This window comes from Oncorhynchus gorbuscha, linkage group LG08 (assembly GCF_021184085.1).
Source record: "Oncorhynchus gorbuscha isolate QuinsamMale2020 ecotype Even-year linkage group LG08, OgorEven_v1.0, whole genome shotgun sequence".
Lineage (NCBI taxonomy): Eukaryota > Metazoa > Chordata > Actinopteri > Salmoniformes > Salmonidae > Oncorhynchus > Oncorhynchus gorbuscha.
The window spans coordinates 14,112,296-14,138,365 of NC_060180.1; the positions used below are offsets into that span (position 1 = coordinate 14,112,296).

Consider the following 26,070-nt stretch of genomic DNA (forward strand, 5'->3'; position numbering starts at 1 on the left):
TAGTCCTCAAAACAAGATGTGGTATCTGGTGGTATGCATCATCACTGAATTGTTGCAAGGTGCTCATGTACTTGTATGTTCTTCTATCTACAGTTTTGGGATGGCCTATGACTTCATTGATTCTATTGGGGATGATGTTGATGTGGTGTCAGACTCTGAGGTAGGACTATCTAAGAAATTGTTTTGCTACTGTGTTATGTATTTGACATGTTTGGTAATCAAAATGGTTTGTTGAAGCTAACGGTCTCATTCTCTTCTCTACTCAGAACATCAAGAAGCTGTTGAAGATCCCCTACAGTAAGTCCCATGTCAGTATGGCCGTCCACCGCGTGGGAAGGACTCTCCTCCTTGATGAACTGGACATTCAGGAGCTCTTCATGAGGTCCTCTCAGGTACAATTAGACAGCCAGTGGAGAATAAGCCTGTTTTAATGTCACTGTGGAAGCCTGAAAATGTCTGAATGATTGACAATGGTTGTGGAAATACATTTGATTGTGTTTTTCTTTGATTGTAGCCAGTATAGTAGTAAGATCCATATGTATGCTCTGTCACAGACAGGAGATTGGACATGGCTGAAGGAGTTTTACCAGAGACTAATAGATCAAAAGTGGCAGAGAAAAAAGAAGAGCAAGGAACACTGGTACCAAAAAGCAATCCTGTCCAAATTCCTCTACTACAGGTGAGTTATTTGAGGTTGGACTTAGGTCTACAGTGACCGCATTACCACCACACCGGCAGTCACGAGTCATGACCGCAGTCAAATTCCCTCTGACCGTTGTTCATGGTAATCTCATCCAAAACTGCGCAAATTAATGGCGCTGATGGGTAGCCTATCCAATTTGCTAACAGTCCTCACTAATGGCTTGGTACTCAGCACTCTATAATCCCTCTCTAACCACTCTCTAAACACCTTATTATTGAATCTAAATATTCTATGTGATGAGGAATGGTGATGGGAGTTAGAGCTCCTGTTCCGAAATGGATATGGGAAAGCCCTGGACCCAATATGGAAAAACCCATTCCGAATGGACATAAGGACAACCAGACTCATCCCCGTATGGAGCCGGTCGGTCCACACCCGGTCCAATCCAAGTGAGGGAAGCAGCAGAAAAGCCAATTGTTTTGCTACTTTATTAACTGGAGGGAGGGAGAGGGGCACAGAGCGAGCAGCTGTAGCTGCTATGGAGTGGTCAAGGGGCTGTGCGGTGTGTGTGAATTAGACGCGGGAGGCTCGGAGCAGGCGGAGGTGAAGAGAGAGAGAGAGAGACAGCAACCACTTAACTCATACTAGTATACTGCTAGTTATTTATCACCCCATTCCGGTTTTGACTGCATCAAACTGATAGAAACTAGGTAACTAGGCCATTTGTGCTTCTCACCATCCTTCAGTTAGCCTACAAATAACAACTCCATTCAGATTATAAATAGCAGCTTGTCTGTTGGCTTTTGGTCATTGTAGCCTTTCCTTCTGATTTCACTTTTAATTCTGTCATTTTAATTCCATATTCCATTGACTAGATATTTCCTAACTTGCTTGCCACACATCATCAATACAGTCGTACCATGCAACCCAAATGTTTTGATTTCAAAGATATTCTGAGGTTTCTAGGCCTATCACAACAAAAATTAATAATTCACTTAAAATTAAATGTAGCCTATTGGATCTGTCTCAAATGGTCACTTTTACGCTCAACACAGTAGCCGCTCCATTCAATTATTAAAATGTAGGCCTAGATGTTCCAAAGGTGCACATCATCAGCTTTTATGTGTGGAAGCCCAGAGATGCTAAACATGTTTATGTTAATTAAGTCAATAACCATGAGAACAACAGTCCTTTGCATGACAGTTACCGGCTGACAACATTTCATGACCGCCACAGCCGTAGTTGGACTACTAGCTTACTTGTTAATGTGAAAAAATACTTGCAAAAGAAACAAGAAACTTATTTTAGCCAGAGTAAATCCTAATGGTTAACTCCTCCATCTATTCTCCAGTATTAATGGTGACGGAGCCGCAGAGCCTGTCCCTGACTCAGACAACACTGATGAGGGGTGTGGGGCGGAGGAGTTTGGTCCCTCCTGGCCCGCTACCTTCACTAGTACCGCTTCAGACTCTGAGGAGTCTGCAGCACACAAAGAGGTAGGTCTCCCTTTATGAAAATGAGCAGGAATTGCAGTACCTTAAGTCTGTGTTGTTGTGCTCTTGTTGAGTTTGTGTCTTCCTTGGTGACTGTATGTCCAGTCTTTACAGGAAGGGGTTCCCATGGACAGCAAGTATGCATTGGGACAAGTGGCTTCCAAAGAGCAGAACCTTACCACACTGTTCAACGAGGGGGAGAATAGTCAGCTAGGCTACTGCTAAGAAAATGAATCAACAGGATGATTAAAGATGTGCATTTTCTGTCTTTTGTTTAGTTGGCATTAGTTTAATCTATTCAATTCAATTTTTCCCTCAACTTATTTTACAGGGGTTGAGGAATGACTTTGTGAGGAACATCTTGTGGACATTTGAGGACATCCACATGCTGGTGGGGTCCAACATGCCTATCTTTGGAGGAGGGCGCTACCCAGCTGTCAGCCTGCGGCTCAGGTCAGAATTATGTAAAGCGGGGAACAATGGCCCGAGAAGCCTCATTCATGGCAGTCAATATAAAACATTTTAATTGGTTTACTACTGTTCCACAGCAATGTTCTCCTGCAAAATACCTAGAAGGTTCCTTCTTTTTCAGGGATAACAACAAGCCAATAAACATTCTTACGGGTATTGACTACTGGCTGGACAATCTGATGTGCAATGTTCCAGAGCTCGTCATGTGCTTTCATGTCAATGGCATCGTCCAGGTAAATAAGCCCTGTCTTTAATGCCCAAATTTGTCATTTTAACCCTATGTACAGTATCAGTCAAACATTTGGAGATACCTACTGATTCCAGAGTTTCTTTCTTTTTACTTTTTTTATACATTGTAGAATAAATCGAAGACATCAACACTCACATAATACACATGGAATCATGTAGTAACCAAAAAAGTGTTAAACAAATCAAAATATATTTGAGATTCTTCAAAGTAGCCACCCTTTGCCTTGATGACAGCTTTGCACACTCTTGGCATTCTCTCAACCAGCTTCAGCTGGAATGCTTTTCCAACAGTCTTGAATGAATTGCCACATATGCTGAGCACGCGTTGGCTGCTTTTCCTTCACTCTGCTGTCCAACTCATCCCAAACCATCTCATTTGGGTTGAGGTCAAGTGATTGTGGAGACCAGATCATCTGATGCAGCACTCCATCACTCTCCTTCTTGGTAAAATAGCCCTTACACAGCCTGGAGGTGTGTTTTGGGTCATTGTCCTGTTGAAAAGCAAATGGTAGTCCCACTAAGAGCAAACCAGATGGGATGGCGTATCGCTGCAGAATGCTGTGGTAACCATGCTGGTTAAGTGTGCCTTGAATTCTAAATAATTCACAGTGTCACCAGCAAAGCACCATCACACCACCTCCTCCGTCCTTCACGGTGGGAACCACACATGCAGAAATCATCCATTCACATAATCTGCGTCTCACTAAGACACGGTGGTTGGAAACAAAAATATCAAATTTGGACATCAGACCAAAGGACAGATTTCCACTGGTCTAATGTCCACTGCTTCTGTTTCTTGGCCAAGCAAGTCTCTTCTTATTATTGGTGTCCTTTTGTAGTGGTTTCTTTGCAGAAATTCGACCATGATTGCCTGATTCACACACTCTCCTCTGAACAGTTGATGTTGAGATGTGTCTGTTACTTGAACTCTGAAGCATTTATTTGGGCTGCAGTCTGAGGTGCAGATAACTCTAATGAACTTATCATCTGCAGCAGAGGTAACTCAGGATCTTACTTTCCTGTGGCGGTCCTCATGAGAGCCAGTTTCATGGTGGTTTTTGAATCTGCACTTGAAAAATCTTTCAAAGTTCTTGATATTTTTTGGATTGACTGACCTTCATGTCTTAAAGTAATGATAGACTGTTGTTTCTCTTTGCTTATTTGAGCTGTTCTTGCCACAATGTGGACTTGGTATTTTACCAAATAGGGCTATATTCTGTATACCACACCTACCTTGTCACAACACAACTGATTGGATCAAACGCATTAAGAAGGAAAGAAATTCCACAAATGAACTTTTATCAAGGCACACTTGTTAATTGAAATGCATTCCAAGTGACTACCTCATGAAGCTGTTTGAGAGAATGCCAAGAGTGTGCAAAGCTGACATCAAGGCAAAGGTGGCTACTTTGAAGAATCTCTATAAAAGTTTTTGATGTAACACTTTTTTGGTTACTACATGATTCCGTATGTGTTATTTCATAGTTTCGATGTGTTCACTATTCTACAATGTAGAAAATAGTAAAAATACATAAACCCTGGAACTAGTAGGTGTGTCCTAACTTTTGACTGGTACTGTACATATTCACAATTTAACACTGGGCAGGTAGCCAGTAACCGAAAGGTCACTGGTTCGACTCCGCGAGCCGACTTGGTGAAAAATCTGTCTGTGCCCTTGAGCAAGGAACTTAACCTGTATTGCTCCTGTTAGTCATTCTAGATGAGAGTCTGCTAAATGATTCAAATGTAAAAATAGTTATAAAGTTAGCGCTGATTTTGTTATTTGGTCAGAAATATGAGATGATCAAAACGGAAGACATCCCTGATCTGGAGAACTCCACCTTCTCAACCAGGGTTGTGAAAGACATCGCTCAGAACATTCTGTCCTTCCTCAAGTCTAACTGCACCAAAGAGGGCCATACCTACTGGCTCTTCAAAGGTGGGAGATAACACAACACACTCGCTAATTCCTGTAGGACTTACAAAATAAACGTGATAATTACCTGGTAATTAAACAGTATTATGTGGCAGTAGCCCTACTTAATCTTACTGTTCTGTTTCTGTGCTTCCTCAGCTAGTGGAAGTGACATCGTAAAGCTGTATGACCTCACCACTCTCTGTGAGGAAGCAGCAGAGGAGAAATGCCAGAACCCTTTCACTCTGCCAGTGGCTGTGCTCCTTTACAAGTAGGCACCTGCAACCTGGAACATTATCTACACATCCCTGAAACCAGTACACAAAACATAGGGTTATCAGTCAGTGCAGTAATTGCAAATACAGTAAGTCCAACAGGTGGCAGTAGACTATCCATTCTGTTTTGTAGAATGTGCATTGTTGTTCTTGCAGAGTGGCTAGCAACATGATGCTGAAGAAGAGCCAGAACAGGAAGCACTATGGAACAATCAGAACGTTGCTCCTCAACTGTGTGAAACTCCTGGACCAGGACAGGCACCCACAGGTAATGGACTGGACTGGTACTCTTACTTACTCTACAAGAACAAAAGCCTTTGATTGTTTCTAAAATGTTTGTGCAAGTCATTGATATCAAAAGATGAGAAATTTGCAGAAAAATTAAATACATGTTTGTTGAACAACACGGCTAGCCTGTTCTTTCTCTGTTGTTGGCCTGTTCCATCTCTCTAACTGTCCTCTCCCTTTTCTGATTGGCTCAGATCATAGCATCGGCCCACTATATGCTGGCAGAGCTGTTCCAGTTGGACGAGCCTCCAGAGGAGGGAGCTGGGGGGGAGTCGCTGCGGGCCGGGGGCTCAGAGGACAGCTACAGTGACGAGGATGATGAAGAGGATCCAGAAGACCTACCAGAGGACAGTGATGAGAACGGCTCCTTTAGTACCACGTTGGACTCACAGGATGATAGCAAAGCTGTAGCTATTATCAAATCAGTGGGGGAGCTGTCTGTTCCAGAGAAGTACAAGTCCACTCACCAGATCAGGGTGAGTGTCACACGTTTATCACTAGCTACTCTGCTTGGGTAACATTATGGATATGTTGACATATCTTGACCTAACTAGAAACTAGCCACTACACAGAGTGAGTCTTAGAACATCTATAGAGACAATGAAGTAATATTTCCCCCCCGCTGCAGCCAATCTACGCATTTCCCGTCTCTCAAGACAAGGAGGAAAGATGTCGGCATGTCCTCAGCTACGTCTTAAAGGTGAGCCTCTACTGCGGTGTAGTGATAGTTATGGGAATGTAAATGTACTTTTAATACGTCTATCTGCTTATTTCAAGACATGGCATATGAGGGTGTGGTGAGATAGCCAATGGGTTGGACCATATTTTTCTTGTCAATCATCATCAACAACAAAAAAGAACCTTGAAATCAACTGATCCTCCATCGTTAAGACTGTGGAAGAATCAAAGGCATTATTAGTTAGATATTGAAAAGGTATGGGCGACGGAGAGAGACAGAATAGTGCAATTTGAGGCCATGTGGCATAGTCTTCCAAGCACTGGAGATGGATGCAGTGGGAACATGTGGGTCTGGGCAGGTGTGACGTCGTTGATGTTTGTGTGCGTCTGTATATGTTTTATATATTCTTTGGATGTGATTGGCAGGGCCTAAAAGCAGTGGACGGCAGCATTAAGAAGGAGAGTGACCTCCCAGCTGCTGACCCAAACACCCCCATCCCCCTGAAGTATGAGGATGGGAGTAAGGCTGTGGAGAAAGGGATCGCACTCCTCCTGGACAGAGGTTGGCCATCACTGACCCCATCAAGAAGCAATGATATACTACAATATTGATAATGAAGGATGTTGTACCGTAATGAGCAGATTCCTTGTTATATGTGAAGAGCCCCTAATAAATACCTCAATTTCTCTGCCTCTATCGTTTACCCTATTTATCTCTCTCTGCCCCTATATCTCTTTCCCTATCTATCTCTCTTATCCCCCCTCTCTGTCCCTATGTCTCTTGGGTACAGCTGGTCCCTTCCAGGAGGACCGGAAGCATCCGACCCGGTCAGGGATGATCCCAGGGTCCTGGCAGCACCGTATGAAGCTGCAGCTCTTCTTCAAGGCGTCCAAGGCCTACTACGTACTGTCAGACGCTGCCACTAATCTGCTCAAGTATGGCCGGGCCCTGCGCTACATCAAACTGGCCCTGCAGTGCCACGGTCAGTGTCTCCTCTCTGATTCAGTTAGGCATTCTGGGACATGTAGTTAACCGTGATCAGATTGGCTGTGTGAGATTGGACTGATGGATAATGAGGGCATTGTTGAAATAGGGTTGAACTTTCCTCGCTAGCTCCCTTCCTTCATCCATCTTTCTCTCGCTCTCTCCCTCCCTCTGCAGATGCCTACTGTTCAGTGAGCAGTACCCTGCACTCGCGGGTGCTGCTGTTCCACAGCCAGTGTCTGTCTCTGTGTGGGGACATCCAGCTGATGCTTGCCCAGAATGCCAGTAACCGTGCTGCCTACCTGGAGGAGTACAGCTACCAGACCAGGGAGGACCAGGAGGTGCTGCACAGCCTGCACAGAGAGAGCAGCTGCCAGGGTGAGGAGACACTCACACTTTTCATCAAACGCATCCCTCCACATCCCTTCACAATTGACACAAAAAGTTTTAGTGTTCTGTAGATTTGCCGTTTAATGTTGCAGGATTCTCCAATTGGCGGCCCACGGGTGGTTTTGAGTATTTTTCATTGTTGGACATAAGACTGGAAAAACACCAAGAAATCAGCTCCAAATTATTTTAATATAAGAAATCTGTTTCCAAGTATTCCCATGCACAATAGTGATACGTGATTGTGTACAAATGAAAGCAAGGTTTGAAGGCCCGCAGCTGAATCTAGTTGATAATCCCTGCTGTAATGTTTTTCAGAAGCAAGAACCTGTAATAACAAACGCTAACATTACAATACTTAAAAGCTTGAACAATCCTATATATAAATGCAGTGCATCATTGTTGTTACATATTAGATCAGTCTGGCCTGTGTGACTGTCCCCCAGCCTTTAACATGGCCAGTGACCTGGCCACGGACCCAGAGTACCAGCTGTTTGTGAGCAGTAAGTGTTATGAGGCGGCCTACGAGCTGCTGACCTCCGGGGTGGTGAAAGAACATGGTCCTGAACAGCTAGCCCAGGTACTGAAGAGACTGGGCAACATTCGCAACGAGATAGGAGTCTTCTACATGAACCAAGCTGCTGCCATGCAGACCGAGAAGGAAGGTAGGGAGTCTGGCCCATCAGTTATGTTGACTAATGATTTAATTTATGACTGCTGTAAGCAATATAAGAAATATTTGTGAAACACAATATCTTACTTCAGGAAACAGACCTAAAATAAACAAATATGAACCTCTTCCTCACTCTAACCCCCCCCTCCTTTTCAGTGAAGAAGTCTGTATCTATAGCTGAACAGGAGATCTGGAAGAAGAGTTTCTCGTGCTTTGAGAAGGGCATGAAGGACTTTGAGGCCATTGAGGACAGCACCAACACCTCCCTGCTGCTGTGCAACACAGGCAGGCTGATGAGGATCTGTGCCCAGGCCCACTGTGCTACATCTGCTGACCTGAGCAGAGGAGAGTTCTCCCCAGAGGAGTCTCTCTATTACAATAAGGTACCGCTACCACACTAATAGAACTATCATTATGTAATAGACATATCATGATTTCTATGACTACACCAACCCCGTATTGCTTTCCACAATAAATAGAAAGGCATGAAGGCTCAACGATCTGCTTATCTTTGTGCCAGTCACTTTCCTGTCATGTTGGCAACTGCTGCTTAAATGCTCTGAGGTTTTTAAGTAGGGCAATTCAACTTAAAATCACTACACTTTCAGTAAGAGTTGGTGCTAATGAAAATGGAGCAGGGACCTTTACACTCGCTCTCTCCCCCTCCAGGCTATAGACTACTACCTCAGGGCTATGCGTTCCCTGGCCACCAGAGGGAACCACCCTGCAGTGTGGGACTCAGTCAACTGGGAGCTGTCCACTACCTACTTCACCCTGGCCACTCTGCTGCAGGACTACGCCCCTCTGTCCAGGAAGGCTCAGGAACAGGTAACACTTGGATAGATTCATAGTAGGTGAATGAACAGAATGGGAAATGTCTAGCAAGTTAACTAACCTTACGGACTCTATATGCTGCCTTAGGTGAAATGGTTAGCGCCGGTGTGAAAATTGTAGGAGCACAGTAATCCATAACTAAGTTTTCATTGCTGTGGGTTGCCAGATTGAGCGGGAGGTGACGGAGGCCATGCTGAAGTCTCTGAAGTACTGTGACCTGCAGACCGAGTCGGCACGCCAGCCCCTCTACCAGTACAGAGCTGCCACCATCCACCACCGCCTGGCCTCCATGTACCACAGCTGCTTCCGCAACCAGGTAAGGACCTGACCTAGGACAAACACTGTATCTAGAGAAACAGATCTACCAGTCGTCCTGTTTTAAACCATTTAAATGTTGTTGCATCTGTAGAAAAGCATAAAGATGTTCAGTCTGTGTAGTACATTCTGGATGTTTCCTCCTCTGTGTCAGGTGGGGGATGAGCACCTGAGGAAGCAGCACAGGAGCCTGGCAGAGCTGCACTACAGCAAGGCTGTCCTCCTGTTCCTCAGCCTGAAGGACGCACCCTGCGAGCTGCTCCGCACCCTTCTGGAGAGGGTGGCCTTCGCCGAGTTCACCATGGCAGGTCAGTCAGGCTCACTCACCCAGGCCAGGGCCAGGCACACTCCCAGCCAGGTCAAAACTGTCATAGTCTCCTGAAAGGTGGTGTCATTGAGTAACAATGTGTGTTTACAGGTCAGAGCAGCAATGGGGCCAAACTGAAGACCTTGACGGGAGCCCTGGATATACTGACAGACACTCGCCATGCCTTCCTGCTTATCCACAAAGAGCTGCTAGAGGACTACACAGAGGTACAGACACAAACAGAATTAGAACCTACTGCTGTAGCAGAGGCACTCCCCTTCTGTTTGACAATCATCTTACATTTAACCACCAACTACTTCCACACCTCCTCCCACTTGTTGTACTATGCAGAAAGCCCTCCGCCATTTCCTGGTTGCTAAAACAAATAGTTTGCCTAATTTCAGTCTGTGACAAAATAAGCAAGTATAGCGAAGAGCAGGTATTCCCCAACTGGGATACACACAATGCTGTCGGGGGTAGGCCAAATAAAAATGTGATTTACATTTTTTTTAAAGAAGGGGGAGGGAAACGTTTTTTGTGTATATATATTTTTTTTCTTCCACAAGTCTGGTTCATCCTTTGGAGTAATTTCCAAACGCCTGAAGGTACCACGTTCATCTGTACAAACAATAGTACGCAAGTATAAACACCATGGGACCACGCAGCCGTCATACCGCTCAGGAAGGAGATGTGTTCTCTGTCTCCTAGAGATGAACGTAATTTGGTGTGAAAAGTGCAAATCAATCCCAGAACAGCAAAGGACCTTGTGAAGATGCTGAAGAAGCAAGTACAAAATTATCTATATCCACAGTAAAACGAGTCCTATACCGACATAACCTGAAAGGCCGCTCAGCAAGGAAGAAGCAGGAGGGACTGGTGCACTTCACAAAATAGATGGCATCGTGAGGAAAGAAAATTATGTGGATATATTGAAGCAACATCTCAAGTCATCAGTCAGGAAGTTAAAGCTTGGTCGCAAATGGCTCTTCCAAATAGACAATGACCCCCAGGCATACATCCAAAGTTATGGACAACAAAGTCAAGGTATTGGAGTGGCCATCCCAAAGCCCTGACCTCAATCCTATAGAAAATTTGTGGCCAGAACTGAAAAAAGTGTGTGTGAGCAAGGAGACCTACAAACCTAACACCAGCTCTGTCAGGAGGAATGGGCCAAAATTCACCCAACTTACTGAGGGAAGCTTGTGGAAGGATACCCAAAACATTTGACCCAAGTTAAACAATTTAAAGGCAATGCTGCTAAATACTAATTGAGTGTATGTAAACTTCTGACCCACTGGGAATGTGATAAAATAAATCAAAGCTGAAATAAATCATTTTCTCTACTATTATTCTGACATTTCACATTCTTAAAATAAAATGGTGATCCTAACTGACCTAAAACAGGGAATATTTACTTGGATTAAATGTCAGGAATTGTGAAAAACTGAGTTTAAATGTATTTGGGTATGTTGTATGTAATCTTCTGACTGCAACTGTAGCTGCTGCTCATGTTGATATATGTACTGATGCAGCAATAGCCATGACAGGGAGACCCAGTGGAGTGGTAACGCTCGTGCAAACAGTTGCACCCGACGCCACTTGGGTACACTGCTGCAGCATTCACCGAGAGGCTCTTGCTGCCAAGGGATTTTTACTTTTTTTTTTCTTATTTTCAATGACGGCCTAGGAACAGTGGGTTAACTGCCTGTTCAGGGTCAGAACGACAGATTTGTACCTTGTCAGCTTGGGGGTTTGAACTTGCAACCTTCCTGTTACTAGTCCAACGCTCTAAACTTGAAAGAAGTTTTGGACACTACAGTGAAAATGGTTAACTTTGTTAAAGCAAGGCCCCTGAACTCTTGTGTATTTTCTGCACTATGCAATGAATTTTCTGCACTATGCAATGATTTGGGCAGCGACCATGTAATGCTTTTACAACATACAGAAAGAAGTGCGCTGGTTATCAAGGGACAAAGTATTGACATGTTTTCTTTAATTGAGAGATGAGCTTAAAGTTTTCTTTACTGACCATAGTTTTCACTTGTCTGACTGTTTGCATGATGAAAAGTTTTTCACACAACTGGCCTATCTGGGTGATGTTTTTTCTCGCCTGAATGATCTGAATCTAGGATTACAGGGACTCTGCAACTATGTTCAATGTGCCGGACAAAATTTAGGCTATGATTAAGACGTTTGTGCTCTTCTCTGTCTGCACTGACCAAGGAAACACACAGGTATTTCCATCATTGTACGATTTTCTTTGTGCAAATGAACTCAAGCTTACGGACAATGTAAAATGTGATTATACTGAAGCACATGAGTGAGTTGGGTGTGCAATTACGCATGTACTTTTCCCTGAAATGGACAACACAAACAACTGGATTCGTTATCCCTTTCATGCCCTGCCTCGAGGCCACTTACTGAACAAGAGAGCCTCATTGAAATTGCAACAAGTCGTTCTGTGAAAATTGAATTTAATCAGAAGCCACTGCCAGATTTCTGGATTGGGCTGCGCTCAGAGTATCCTGTCTTGGCAAATTGTGCTGTTAAGACACTGATGCCCTTTGCAACCACGTACCTGTGTGAGACTGGATTCTCGGCCCTCACTAGCATGAACTAAATACTGGCACACTGTGTGTGGAAAATTATTTAAGACTGGGACTCCAATACAACCCAACATTGCAGAGTCTGTAGCTCAGTAGGTAGAGCATGGCGCTTGTAACGCCAGGGTAGTGGGTTCCATTCCCGGGACCACCCATATGTAGAATGTATGCACACATGACTGTAAGTCGCTTTGGATAAAAGCGTCTGCTAAATGGCATATATTATTATTATTATTATTATATTATTATTATTATCCTTTCAAGCACACCCTTCTTATTAACCTGTGGTGAGTTATTCACAATTGTCGATGAACAAATAAGGTTTTATATGTAAGATGGTTAAATAAAGAGCAAAATGATTGATTATTATTTGTGCTCTGTTCCTATAAGAGCTCTGTCACAACCCGGCTCGTGGGAAGTGACAAACTTACATTTATTAAACATTAAAGAGTATTGTTTGTGTGTGTGGCAGGCTTACGATGATGGCAAAAAATAACATTTGAGAGTGTGCTGACCCTGGTGCTATAGAGGGGGCATGCAACTGGAGGTTGAATGTTTGAAGGGGCACGGGACTATAAAAAGTTTGGGAACCACCGGTGTAGAGAGTCATTGTACCATGTAAACCGCTCCATAACCAAAAATATTGTTTCTGCTGTTTTGAAGCTGTTCTTATGAAACCGAAAGTAAAAGACGCAAAACACAACTTAAGAACAGGAAGCATAGAAATAGTGCACATAAAACATATCTGTTATATATACTTGCATTCAAGTAGAATGATATATCTATAACTCACATTTCTATGTGTATTTCCACATGAATGTAATTTTTTTTATTTTGTAGACAGACTGCCCAGAGTTGACAAGACACCTTGACAGTGGTGCAGATGGCACCACCTCCTCAGGGCTGAACACCATAGAAGTGATGAAGTTGATTGGCGTCTTTGAGCCCAGTTTCTCCTTCCTGCTGCTGCAGCTGGTCAAACTGATGACGGCCATGAAGCGCAAACCAAGGTGAGGAAAGGACTGGTTGTACCCAGCCTGGTTAACCTTGTCCTGCAGAGGTCTAAACCAGGACTAAACATGAGATCTAGTAGAGGCATAATATTGAAACTTCTGAAATCTTTTCATCTTAAGACTGTTCAGTCAGTCAGTAGTAGCTTGGTCTTTATAGGACAACTCAGTGCATCTGCTATTTTATATCCATTTCTTCTTGGATGGATTGGTCAGTGAAATGGGAAGATAAGAGATGCATAAAAGGTCATTGTGTAAGACTGGTTGTTATGTAGGCTTTCTAATAGCACTACTGGTTCACTGAATGCCATAAACACCTTGAGTTCCACTCGATACACTGTACTACGGCCAGCAGATAACTTGAGTATCTAAACAACCCTTAGCATTTTAATCCCAGTGTGTTGGTCCTGCCCTGCCATAACTCTCCCAGTGACAATATCCCTCCACACAGAGTTGTTCCTCTAGCCCCTCTTTAACAAGTGTCAATCATTGTTGTGCTTCTTTAGCAGGAAGCTTTGTCTCTGTAAGACAGTGCACAGTGGCGATAGGGGTCAGAGTATCATAATCTCAGTATCCCTACACCATTAATAAGGAATGTTAATACATGTAAGCATAGCTTTGATTAAAATGTAAGCATAGCATAGCTTTGATTTAAAATCAAATCATTCAGAATGTTCCTTTTTTTTTACAATAGCAATAAGGACGAGGAGCTCCTGAAGACCTATAAGAATGTTTACTCCAAGATACTGCGTGCTGAAAAGACTGCTCCACTCCTCAGCCGCATTGAGCTCTTCCTCGACCTCCTGCAACAGCTGACCCCAAAGACAGGAAGTGGTGACCTTGGGGCATCGTCATGATGACAACCAAAATAACACCCGTACCAAGGTGTTCACTGCTCTACACCCTCTACACACCTACAATGTGAAAGCATCACCAGCTGTGCCTTACTTCAGACTGCGCAATCCACAGTTTAGTCTCTGGTAGATAATTTATTTTACAATTGCAGTGCTTCACCTTTTAAATTGGCCTAGTTTTGTAAAGAGGATTGGAAAATTACCTTTTTAAAATTTATATTTTCTTTGTTCTCGCTAAATGCGAGATGCATGCGCATGACTCAAACTTTGGAGTACCAGTACCTCAATGGGATTTGGTCTTATAAACCTGGAAAAAATGTTACAATGTAAGAACATTTCAAACTGATAATGTGCAATAGCCTGCAGGTAATGTTGACTGCGAACTATCCATTCAGAGGATGATTTGTACTCGTTGCTATATGTTTGAATGTGTGTGCCTGCATGTGTGCCCTGACTTGAAATAAAGGTTTGAATGATATTTCTCATCACCTTGTCCTTGATGCATGTTGGTCTTGACAGTGTATGAACACAACTACACAACACCAACCTTGGTGCCAAGCAGTTCAACCTATTTCTGTCTGTGGATCTTGGCTTGAGCCCGTAAGTGTGTCTGCAGGACTAAAGAGGTCACATGGTGCTGTAATGCCTCATATAGCTACAATAATGTAATGCTCTGTCACTGAATTGGGTCAACCACACCCATTCTCTCTACACTCTACAGCAAATGGCTCAACAACTCAAATTGTCTCCCTGTGATGCTCTGTACCTCTAATCTGTCTGTGACTGTGACTGACTAGAGGAATTTAAGAAAAAGGGACAGGTGGTTAAAAAGTAGTGGCGAGTAAGGGAAAAGTATGAAGAATGCACCCTTGTTTTAAGCTGTGTTTTATATTTAAGCAATAAGGCCCGAGGGCGTGTGGTGTATAAGGCCAATGTACCATGGCTAAGGGCTGTTCTTAAGCACGACACAATGCAGAGTGCCTGGACACAGCCCGTAGCCGAGGTATATTGGTCATATAGTACAAACCCCTGAGGTGTCTTATTGCTAATATACATTGTTTACCTATGTAAATAGAGCAGTAAAAATAACTTTTGTCATACCTGTGGTATACATACCACAGTTGTCAGCCAATCAGCATTCATGGCTCGAACCACCCAGCTTTTGGACTGCCCAAAATAGGCTTTTTGTTGTACTAGTTGTGCATTCAGGTTGAGCACTCCACAAACATCCATTTTTAGAGGTGTATTTATTATTAAAGTGCAAGTTCCAAAAAATAACACACATACAGGTACATGGACTGTCTATATAAATATCACTAAAACAAACACATTGGAAATCTGGACAGTCACTTTTTTCATATATATAAATGCAAGTGATTAACAAATGGAATTATATGAATTTTTATAGCCTGACATTTTGACATGATTCTAAGTTTCAATGACGCAAAAGTATCACTGGTGAGCATGATCATATAATGTACCAGGGAATGAGTAGGGTGATTCTGCCTCTAAAGAGATCCCCATCCAAGGCATTCACAATCACTGTATGACACAACTAGCTGTGACTTCTGGTATGCTCTCTAGGCTGGGGCTCTTTTTAATCTTCTTTGCTTTGTAGTGTTCAGCTCCCTTGTCTAAGATGTTCTGGAGGATGTCCTTGCTTTCACTGGGAGGCAGGTTAAAGAAGAAGTACTGTGGAGCCATCTGAATGAACCTGGAGGGAGGGAGTGGGAATCATTGGTGAATTGGATTTCCATTCTGATTTCACACAGTTATCTTATTGACTTGCACTTGAAGTGCACATTTAACATAGCACAGGAACATTGGGTCACCTGCAATTACGGAGAGCAACCTAAGTGGGAATTGAATGAGTTTGAGATTATCATAGACAACCGTACTGTAGCTGTGCTATCCATAATCCCTTTTTAAGGACAGGATTAAACTCTTGTCTCTCCCTGAAGTGAATATCTGTAGTTATCTATTTGAATCTACACATGATTATAGCATATTATGTTTTGGGATATTATCTTTGATATACTATATTTTTATATATTGTGTTTGTTTTGTTGATGTTTATCTTTCACAAATGGTTACTTCAGATCTGCAGACCTAGTCTACTTACTCCTCTGGGGATATGTGGGACACGGTGCGAATGCAGTTGTCCTCTGAGAAGGTGTACTCATGGAAGAGGACCCACTCCGGCAGGCCCAGTTTGGGCGTCTTGGTGCCGTAGGCAGAGAGAGGGTGAATTTGGGCCACGTGTTTGTGCGTCAACATGAAATAATTCCCTGATGAGTCCACATCCCTCGCCACCTGAAATTCATAACAGTACAGTATCTGTATTTTATAATCACTCCAAGTAAATGGTAGATTGTACCTTTTCAAGTGTCATTGTATTAGCAGTTTTCAATAGATATCTAATGCTAGAAGGTAGAAGCCATATTACCTGCATGAAGAAGCCGGCTAACAGCGCTCTCTTGATGTTGATTATGTTTCCCTTGGAACCAAAGGAAGGCATGGAGACAGGCAGCTCTATCCTCCTCAGGATGTCAGTCAGCTCAGAGCGGATAGCATCAGCCGTCTGCAGGGCAGACAGACTCAGGAAGTAGTCCTGACACCACTTCTCCACACTGACAACTGGAACACGCCAAACCAGAGAGGAATTTAAGGCTTGAATAATATACATTACAAGCATCAATCAATGACAAGTCTATTGCCAATTTTAACCTAGTTTTCTTCAAGCTGTTTGTGGCTAAAGGTAGGCCTATGTGAACTCACAGGGCTCCTGCTGGTTCTGTTTGAAAGCCTTGTAGATGTTGATTAGGGTGAAGTGATCTCCTTCTGGGTGCTGGAACTTAAGGTGACACTGAGAGGCCTCTAGCCTCAACTCCATTGAGGGGACCAGGTAGCAGCTTGGTGCTAAGAGAGGGGCAGCATGATAGAAGGGGTTAGTGCATCAATATTGTACACTGAAGTATATGTGAGGTTTGACATGACATCACTTTGTATGAGGTCAGCAAGTGCGCCAGTATGACGACAGCGTGGTGGTGTGTATGGTAACATGAATATTTAATGTGGTATACAGAACACAAGTTGAAATCCCACATACCTGCCAGCATGGCGGCAATGGTGGTCACCTCGCTGACACAGTCAAACTCGCAGGAGGCAAGTAGTGTCTTGGCCATCTGGGGCTCCAGGGGAAATTCAGACATGATGATGCCGATCTCTGACAGGTTCCCATCGTCATCAAGGGCTGCTAGGTAGTCCAGTTCCTCTAAAGCCTGCATCAGACCTTCAGGATCTGTTGGAAATAACACAACCGTGGATATGAATCTAAACTGTGCATGACAGAACTGTGAAGTATCTGACTTCATAAAGATAATCATCTGTAAACTGTTTGTTTCCAATCTTGTAAAACAGATTATTTGGTAAAGTTGTACAACAGCAGGCTAAATTGATTGTAATCTTAATCCTCAATATCCTTATATCAGATGTGAATCACTGTGCAAAATAAATGTTCTGAGAAGCTTTGCTTTACACTGCCACTTCTGGACGTGACAATGTTTTCAACAATAAAACTAGAGTATACAGGGCAATAAGCATCTAAAAAATATGGTCACGTTATGGTCATTATGGTAATAGTGTAATCCTGCGGATCAGCATCACAACAGCAACAACATTATAATAATAACATCACACACCAATTTAGCACACACTTTCAATCTAAATGTCATCCAATCATGGGGCTTATAGTGGAATGCCCACATTGCCCTGCTGCACACCATTAAGCTGTAGTGCTTGGCAGGGCTTAGAGACACACACACACACACACACACACACACACACACACACACACACACACACACACACACACACACACACACACACACACACACACACACACACACACACACACACACACACACACACACACACACACACACACACACACACACAGAGAGAGAGAGAGAGCTTGGCTAAGCTCTTATCTCTAATGAGTGTTAGCACTCCATGGCCTCTGCTGCATCACTAGGCCCAGGGAGCCAGATCTCACAGAAGCAGGTCAACTCTGAAAACAATGCCGGTAGAACAAGGCTTGTCAGTTTAGCTTACGCATGGCTCACCGCCCTCCAATGGAACACAATACCACACAGGCCAAACTAACTAACTGAGCTCAACCCAAAATGTCTCTCTACAGGATGCATGGCGCTCAAAACCCTACATACAAAACAACACTGGTGTTATGCCAACCCAACCAATCAAGGGACATTGCATTATGGATGTAATTTCATTGTACTGATGTATCACTCCCTTCTGTATGTGTACATTTAGCTGTCCTGTCACATTGGTACTGTAGATACATTAAATGTAATGCTGAAGAAAGACCCTGTACTTGTTCAGCCTGTTTCGCCGTACCTGGCCTGTCGATGAAGTCACAGCGGCCCAGACCACCGATGTCCATCCTCTTCAGGAAGAGCACGGTGGACGTGATGTCAGACTCCAGGATGTGGGGGCGTGTCTCGCTGGGCAGGGGTGTGTCCTCTGGGTACAGACAAAAACTCTTCCCTGCGGGAAGTGATGCGCTCAGCATAGCAAGAACACAACTCTCCAGACTGTAATACTGATACTGATTTCAGTCTTTGTCATACCTGTTGTTCCTACAAGCTGTTTGCGGCTTTCTGCTTGACTCCTACTGATAGGTTGAATGGCGACTGAGTTCGCCCTGATCCTAGGGTTATAAACCTAGAAAATGAGGAAAGACAGACATTCATTCATTTAAATAAACCACCACTAACTATAATTTATTACATTGTAGTTACTAAAAAGCTTCTCTTAAAATAACTATTCGTCAATATGTTACTCACGTTTCTTTTCTGGACACCGGCATCGATGACAAAGTTCAGCTTGTGCACAGCCCAAAAGAGGTCTTCGTTTGGACTGGAGGTGAGGAAGACTCTTCTGCACCGGCCGTCCGCTTCACTTGGCATGGGCAGAGTACCACCCAGCCCAGGGTGCACCGATATAGGAAGAAGTTCCCCTAAATGTGGAGATGTATTGACCACCTCGCGATGGAGGATATCGCAGGCAAGATCTATCTCCTGAGATAGGGAAAACACAAGAGGAGAGAAGGTTGGGAAAAGCTTTTCTCCAAGCAACAGTTGTCATGGTATGGCTTCTACCACATTCCCAGACTGTAGACTAGGATATTACATTTTAAGCAGATCTTACTTGAGTTGTGGCCAAAAACACGACTATGTCCCCTTCCTCTTGGGAGTGGTGTATCTCAAGAACCAGTCGCAGGGCAGAGCAGAAGTAGTCCTTGTGGCTGGTACCAGTATACACCGCCTCCGTTGAACACACGCCCTCCAGCTGGATCAGTGGGACATTCCTGTAGTGGCCCAGTAGTTTGGGTCCTGGGTGTGTAGCTGTGAGGAGCACCACACGGAGCTCGGGCCTCTGCAGAGCGATGTCTGTGAGCAGGCCCAGCAGAACATCTGTACTGACCGTCCTCTCATGGGCCTGGTCAATGACGATGACACCGTAGTGCTCCAGCATGGGGTCTGACCTCATCTCTCTGAGCAGCATGTCGCTAGTACAGTACCTGGAGTGGTGAAGAAGGGATATGTTTAGAGTTAGAGCTGGGAACTGCAATGGAGCCTCTGAAAAGAGGCCCCTCAACTCTTATGTTCACTTCTTTAAAAATAAAAACTGTAAAGAGGGGGGTGATGTGTGCGTGTGTCTGTGTGTGTGAAATAGTGTGTGAGCAGTGTGTTAATTAGTGTTTACAGACCTGAGAACAGTGTCACTAGAGCAGCATGTCTCTAGAGGGATGCTGTAGCCCACTTCATGGCCGATGTTGACGTCCATCTCATCAGCTACACGCAGGGCCAGATCCACTGTGTGTTGCCTGTGGTCCTGGGTGCACACCACCATGCCATTCTGGTACTGGACAGACAGGCAGAACTCTGCACACCACTGGGGGATCTGAGCATGCCACGGGAAGAAAGATAAGAACATGAAACACTGTCAAAACAGATTCTTCTTTCTCTACTCACATCCTTCAGCCATAATGAGAGCATTCATTAAACTCCTCATTTCACTTACCAGTTGGACAATCTTTCTTTTCTCCTGAAGTGTGCATTGGTTCAGTACTTCTCACACATGTAAAAACATTGGATTAGTATAGACATGGGCTAGATTAGAGGGAGATTCCACAATACACCTATCCCTTATACTAGTAATTTTCTTTCAAATCCATGAAGGGAATTGAACAAGTGCACAATTTGTGAGAAAGGAGCGATTTTTGGGATGCAACCCATAGTCATTATGTATTACAAATATACACTGAGTCTACCAAATATTAGATACACCCCCACACTTTTGCCCTCAGATCAGCCAATTCGTTGGAGGATGGACTCTACAAGGTGTGGAAAGCATTCCACTGGGATGCTAACTGACCCGTGTCGACTCCAATGCTTCCCACAGTTGGATGTTCTTTGGCTGGTGGACCATTCTTGATACACAAGAAAAAATGTTGAGTGTGAAAAACCCAGCAGACTTGCAGTTCTTTATACAAACCAGTGCGCCTGGCACCTACTACCATACCCCTTTCAAAGGCACATTTTTTTGAATTGCCCGTTCACCCTCTGAATGGCAGACATACACAATCCATATCTCAACTATCTCAAGGCTTAAAAATCGTTCTTTAACTTGTCTCCTCCCCTTCACCTACACTAATTGAAGTGGATTTAACAGTGATATCAATAAGGGATCATAGCTTTCAAAAGGATTCACCTGGTCAGTTTATATCATGGAAAGAGCAGGTGTTCTTATTGTTTTCTATACTCAGTGTATCGTTAGATAAAACCTAGTTATTGTCAGAAGAGAGAGTAATCAACTCACCTGACAGCTTCTGCCAGTTTTTGCAGTACCCGAGACAATAACAAACTGCTTGTTGGCCAGTTTGTCCATAAAATCACACTTGGCTTTCCAAACTGGTAGAGCCATCCTTTCCTTCAGTAATGTATAATATCGAGAGGAGTAGGGTAGTCCGTCAAATGTATTAAACTCCAAAACATCATCATATTCCACATGTTCTTGACCTGCTCCTTCTGTTTCGAAGGCTACTCTATCCTCCCAATACTTCTCTCCGGTTGTTATGCCCTGCGCCATGGTTTAGAAACAGCCTCAAAAATGAATTTGAAGAATGTTTAGTGATTTTATATAATTTAAAAGTAGGTTGTTCAAGCTAAATAAAATGGCTTCGAATGCCTCTGCCCTGCTCAAAGCGGGGGAGCCTGAATAATTAAACGTGCTCCGGCGACACAGTGAAGGATGGATTGGTCATGTGGCCACTTAATCCCGAAGAGTCCCAACAGATGAGGCAATGACGGGACAGGCCAAAGCATAGTAGAATAGAGAACAATAGTTTGAAAGGACAAAAATAGAGAACATGGTCTGTGTGGAGGAGTGTGCGCAGCTGAACCGTTATGAATTTGCAACAATGTTGCAAACATATAGAATGAGATGAATACTGCAAAACATAATTCACTAACTATGTTGAAAATATAACGTTAAATATTTTCAACCTATATTAAAAACACCGGGTTGTCCAACAGTTCTAAGGATTTTCGTCAGGATTTTTCCGCACATGCCACATTTATTTATTATTTATTTATTTTCCCGCACATGCCACATGTGGTTCCCATAGCAACCACCAAATGCCATTAACAAGATAACTGCTTTCTGTGACAATGACAAATCCAGGTATGTCAATTTTAGGTTTACTTTGATTTCCGTCTTGAATCAAAGACTGTTTTCAGAAATTCAGGATTGCAAACTACAGCAGGCTTAGCTAGCTAACGTGAAGTTATATAGAGCTGGCTTTAGTTAGCTAAATAATTTAGTAGCTATACTATACTGTCACGCGTTAGTAGTTTAGCTAGCTTTACTGTGCAGCTTAAAGTTGCAGCAAGCTGGACCTAACCTTCACTAATTCGGCAAATCATTCACTGGTTCACAGTCTGCTAAAACGGGTAAAACAAAGTCCCAGAAAGTTTGATGTTTTGTGTAATTTACAGCTAGTAGTGCCATCATGTGTCCATGGCCAGAAATGCAACCCTCTGTACTGTAATATATAGCTCGCCTGTAAAATGTGTTAAGATTAAGGCCAACTCTCCCAGACCCCCCACCGTATCCCTTTCAATGTCTGTGCTGTTCTTTAGGCAGCCATAAACCATTCAAGGCACCGACTCCTCCTGTCATTGGTAAAGTCAGTCACCATAGCATTGACCTGAGCTGGGAGACAGAGGAGAATGAACCACGGACAGGCTCACCAGAGAAATGGACCCGCTTCTCTGTAGAAGAGATGGACCCCAAATCACACACATATGGGACTATCTATGTGTGAGTATAAGCTATTCATAGATTACATCCTATGGGCCTAAAATAATATCTAATTCTAATTGACATAATCTAAGAGTAGGCTTAACTGTGCTTTTGACTCACCACCAGTGGGTACAGCAGTCACCACACTGTAGAAAGTTTGGAGCCCAGCACGTCCTATAAGTACAGACTGAGAATCACAAGACCAACTGGGGAGTCCCTCTACAGCACGGCTGTGTCTGTCTCTACCACACGTGAGTACACAACACTCTTTCAGTTGACATATCTGCTTTACATTTACATTTAAGTCATTTAGCAGATGCTCTTATCCAGAGCGAGTTGACACTATCTCACTTTATCAAAATGATATGCGTTTATGTTCTTTGACACCTATATAATGTCATCCAGGTGAGCCTATGAGTGGGAAGAACCTCCACCGTGCTGTCAACATGAATGATGAGGAGGACATGACCAGAGTGTTGGAGTCTGGGTGAGCAATGAGCAGATGGACTATAGGATAGAATTCTGAGATACTCTTATGGTTAATGTCATGCTTTATTTTTCTCCAGGACAGTCAGTGTGAACGTCAATGACAAACACGGTTTCACTCCTCTCATGGTGGCTGCACAGAAAGGCTTTGCCAGGTAAAACCTTACAGGGCGAGTCTTGCTCTCCGAGTCATGGAATAATGACACCATTATGCTTGAAACCTCTTCTATGAACTTGGATCTTTTTCAGACTGGTTCACAAATTGGTAGAACACGGTGCAGACGTGAATATGAAGAACGGTAGTGGGAAAGACAGGTGTGCAAACACATACAGTATTACGTACCTTGCCTTTGCATATACACTTCTACTGTATTTGCTCACATTTACAGTACAAACGTTGTGGGTAAATGAACAATAGGTTTGTGATTGACCATTTACTGTGTCTATGTCAGTCTGATGCTGGCATGTTTCTTTGGCCACCTGGACATAGTGAAGTACCTGAGGAGATCTGGGGCCACGTGGCAGTCCCAGGACATGGGGGGCTCGACCCCCCTCCACTGGGCAGCTGACGGAGGACACCTTGCTGTCATAGCCTACATGATCCAGGATGGCTGTGAGGTAAGACTGGTGTCAGCATTTATGAGCTTTATAAGCTGGCCATGTCTGACATTGCACTTTATTCCCCACTGTACATGTAAAGTGCACTACTAACAAAAAGAGAAAACTTTTTACCCATTTCGTGATATCCAAATGGTAGTTACAGTCTTTTAAGAGAGGCATGCGTCCTCAGAAACACGACCCTGCCAAGCCGCACTGCTTCTTGCGAGGCCAGCCGCACCAATGTGTCGGAGGAATCACCGTACAACTGGCTACCGTGTCAGCGTGCATGTGCCCGACTCCCCACAGGAGGCACTAAAGCGCGATGGGACAAGGACATCCCAGGCGGCCAAACCCACGCCCTAACCCGGACGATGCTGGGCCAATTGTGCGCCGTCTCAAGACTCTCCCGGTCGCGGCCGGCTGCAACACAGCCCGGGATCGAACCCGGATCTATAGTGAGGCCTCTAGCACTGCGATGCTCCACTAAAGTGCACTACCTTTATCCAGAGCCTTAGTTTCATTATCAAAGACTAAAGGAAGTGAAAGAGTTCTAATTTTGAGGCTAAAATGCATGTTGATTGTTGTCTCAGTTGGACGTTAGGGACACCGTGTCCCAATGGACTCCTCTGATGAGGGTGTCAGCGGTCAGTGGGAATCCAGCGGTGGCCTCTCTCCTCATCAGAGCCGGGGCTGATGTCAACACCAGGGACAAGGATGGCAAGACACCACTTATGGTACACTTCACACTCTTCACAAACCTTTGTTGTGCCACTCATGGTGCAAACTCAGCGAGTTTGGAAATAGGAAATAGGACATGGGACAGGAAAGTTGATAGAGGACAAGGCAAGCAGTCAGTATAACGAGTATGTCTGCTAGGTGGCAGTGTTGAACAACCATGAGGAGCTGGTGCAGCTGTTGTTGGACAGTGGGGCCGACCACGATGTGAAGAACGAGGTAATGACAACTTACAGCATGGGCTCTGTTGCAATTAGAGCAATTTAAATTATTCTGGAATTGACTGATATTTTTGTGTTTGTAGTTTGGGTCAGGTGCAGCTGAAATGGCAAAGGCCTTTGGAAGAGAGGTAATGTATTTCTCCATATCCATTACTGTTGTGTTGTATGCTACTGTTATAGTGAATATATGAGCATATTCTGATTACCATTTTTCCCCCCTCCAGAATATCATCAGTTTATTAGAAGGACGGAAGAGTATAGTCAGAGATGGTATAGTCCATTATTAAAGAGTATAGTCAGATGGTATAGTCCATTATTAAAGGGCTTAGGTGGACAGCATTATTATCCTAATAGCTGTATTACTGTTGTTTATTTATTAACATATTGTATGTATGTGCTGTATCTTAAACCTGTATTTTTATCTGGATATTTCTTTTGTATAACAAAACATGTATACATATACTGTATACCGATTTTTAAGGATGAATGAAATAATAAACCATTAAGAATTCCCTCAAGACCCAAAGGATTGACTTGGTTTCGCTATACCGTACAGATACAGTGAGCACCAAACGTATTGGGACAGTGACATTTGTTGTTGTTTTGGCTCTGTACTCCAGCACCTAGGGAAAATTCACTTACAGTACCAGTCAAAAGTTTGGACATACCTACTCATTCAAGTTTTTTTTTTTTTCAAAGGCATTTTTACTATTTCCTATATTGTATAATAGTCGTGAAGACATCACTATGAAATTACACATATGGAATCATGTTGTAACCAAAAAAGTGTTAAACAAATCAAAATATATTTTATATTTGAAATTGTTCAAAGTAGCCACCCTTTGACTTGATGACAGCTTTGCACACTCTTGGCATTCTCTCAACCAGCTTCACCTGGAATGCTTTTCCAACAGTCTTGAAGGAGTTCCCATCTATGCTGAGCACTTATGGCTGCTTTCCTTCACTCTGCGGTCCAAACCATCTCAATTGGGTTGAGGTCAGCTGATTGTGGAGGCCAGGTCATTTGATGCAGCACAATCACTCTCCTTCTTGGTCAAATAGCCCTTACACAGCCAAAACAAACTACAAACTTGTTGGATGCATTTGCTGAGTCACAAGCCTGATTAAGTCATTGTGTGTTATGAATATGTCCCCAACCACTAAACTTTGACGACTTTAATACACATATACTGTAAGTGAATATGTCCGAATACTTTTGGTCTCCTAAAATGGGGGGACTATGTAGAAAAAGTGCGGTTTACACAATATGGATGAAAATACCCTCAAATTAAATCTCACTGTCTGCACTGAAACCTCATATTCATTGTATCATTTAAAATCCAAAGTGCTGGAGTACAGAGCCAAGACAACAAAACATGTGCCACTGTCCCAATACTTTTGGAGCTCACTGTGTCTGATTAAACATCATCCTACGAGAGGGAATCAGAGATTTCACATTGCTGTGCAAACTAGTCATGTATTATTATTTGTAATAAAATGTTTAGTGTTAAGTCGTCTGCCTACATTCACCTGTACAGTCAGCAAATAAGTGCAAATATATCAAATGAACAGCATAAGAGAAACCTCATTTGACTCTGCAATCTCAATGTTCAAGTACTCCAACTGTCCCAGAATCACAGTTTTTTACCATAATCCGCAT

The 26,070-nt window shown here is 43.4% G+C and overlaps 3 protein-coding genes across 7 annotated transcripts in view; 2 read left to right on the forward strand and 1 right to left on the reverse strand.

The window, feature by feature from the left end:
• edrf1 (erythroid differentiation regulatory factor 1) overlaps nt 1-14,465 on the forward strand; it is a 16,101-nt gene extending 1,636 nt beyond the window's left edge. The window contains exons 3-25 of one of the 4 annotated variants that reach the window (XM_046358576.1): nt 94-160; nt 267-392; nt 555-679; nt 1,995-2,139; nt 2,242-2,343; nt 2,465-2,589; nt 2,729-2,840; nt 4,648-4,795; nt 4,931-5,042; nt 5,203-5,314; nt 5,529-5,810; nt 5,963-6,034; nt 6,439-6,574; nt 6,804-6,995; nt 7,175-7,375; nt 7,801-8,049; nt 8,214-8,440; nt 8,727-8,885; nt 9,058-9,207; nt 9,361-9,514; nt 9,625-9,740; nt 12,957-13,126; nt 13,821-14,465. In XM_046358576.1, the coding sequence (XP_046214532.1) occupies nt 94-160; nt 267-392; nt 555-679; nt 1,995-2,139; nt 2,242-2,343; nt 2,465-2,589; nt 2,729-2,840; nt 4,648-4,795; nt 4,931-5,042; nt 5,203-5,314; nt 5,529-5,810; nt 5,963-6,034; nt 6,439-6,574; nt 6,804-6,995; nt 7,175-7,375; nt 7,801-8,049; nt 8,214-8,440; nt 8,727-8,885; nt 9,058-9,207; nt 9,361-9,514; nt 9,625-9,740; nt 12,957-13,126; nt 13,821-13,983 (3,445 nt within the window). In that variant the 3' untranslated portion in view covers nt 13,984-14,465. The remainder of the gene's footprint in view (nt 1-93; nt 161-266; nt 393-554; nt 680-1,994; nt 2,140-2,241; nt 2,344-2,464; nt 2,590-2,728; nt 2,841-4,647; nt 4,796-4,930; nt 5,043-5,202; nt 5,315-5,528; nt 5,811-5,962; nt 6,035-6,438; nt 6,575-6,803; nt 6,996-7,174; nt 7,376-7,800; nt 8,050-8,213; nt 8,441-8,726; nt 8,886-9,057; nt 9,208-9,360; nt 9,515-9,624; nt 9,741-12,956; nt 13,127-13,820) is intronic. The other 3 variants (XM_046358577.1, XM_046358579.1, XM_046358578.1) reach the window with 3 other exon arrangements.
• Nucleotides 14,466-15,218: 753 nt separating this feature from the next.
• On the reverse strand, nt 15,219-21,315 carry LOC124040753 (putative pre-mRNA-splicing factor ATP-dependent RNA helicase DHX32). Of its 2 annotated transcripts, XM_046357843.1 has the most exons (12): nt 20,884-20,992; nt 20,086-20,132; nt 19,772-19,965; nt 19,210-19,582; nt 18,846-19,079; nt 18,630-18,723; nt 18,397-18,546; nt 17,090-17,281; nt 16,759-16,899; nt 16,427-16,617; nt 16,103-16,293; nt 15,219-15,694 (listed from the first exon to the last, which is right to left on the reverse strand). In XM_046357843.1, the coding sequence occupies exons 3-12, from the start codon at nt 19,912-19,914 to the stop codon at nt 15,520-15,522; spliced, it is 1,884 nt and encodes a 627-aa protein (XP_046213799.1). In that variant the 5' UTR covers nt 19,915-19,965; nt 20,086-20,132; nt 20,884-20,992; the 3' UTR covers nt 15,219-15,519. The 2 variants fall into 2 exon arrangements, with proteins under 2 accessions (XP_046213799.1, XP_046213798.1); XM_046357842.1 differs by lacking the exon at nt 20,086-20,132 and having other exon boundaries at nt 20,884-21,315.
• Nucleotides 21,316-21,734: 419 nt separating this feature from the next.
• On the forward strand, nt 21,735-24,922 carry fank1 (fibronectin type III and ankyrin repeat domains 1). The gene is made up of 11 exons (XM_046360665.1): nt 21,735-21,747; nt 22,206-22,386; nt 22,495-22,619; nt 22,774-22,855; nt 22,935-23,009; nt 23,104-23,169; nt 23,307-23,472; nt 24,045-24,188; nt 24,331-24,408; nt 24,494-24,538; nt 24,635-24,922. Exons 1-11 carry the CDS (start codon nt 21,735-21,737, stop codon nt 24,695-24,697), a joined length of 1,038 nt encoding a protein of 345 aa, XP_046216621.1. The 3' UTR covers nt 24,698-24,922.
• Nucleotides 24,923-26,070: the final 1,148 nt, after the last annotated feature.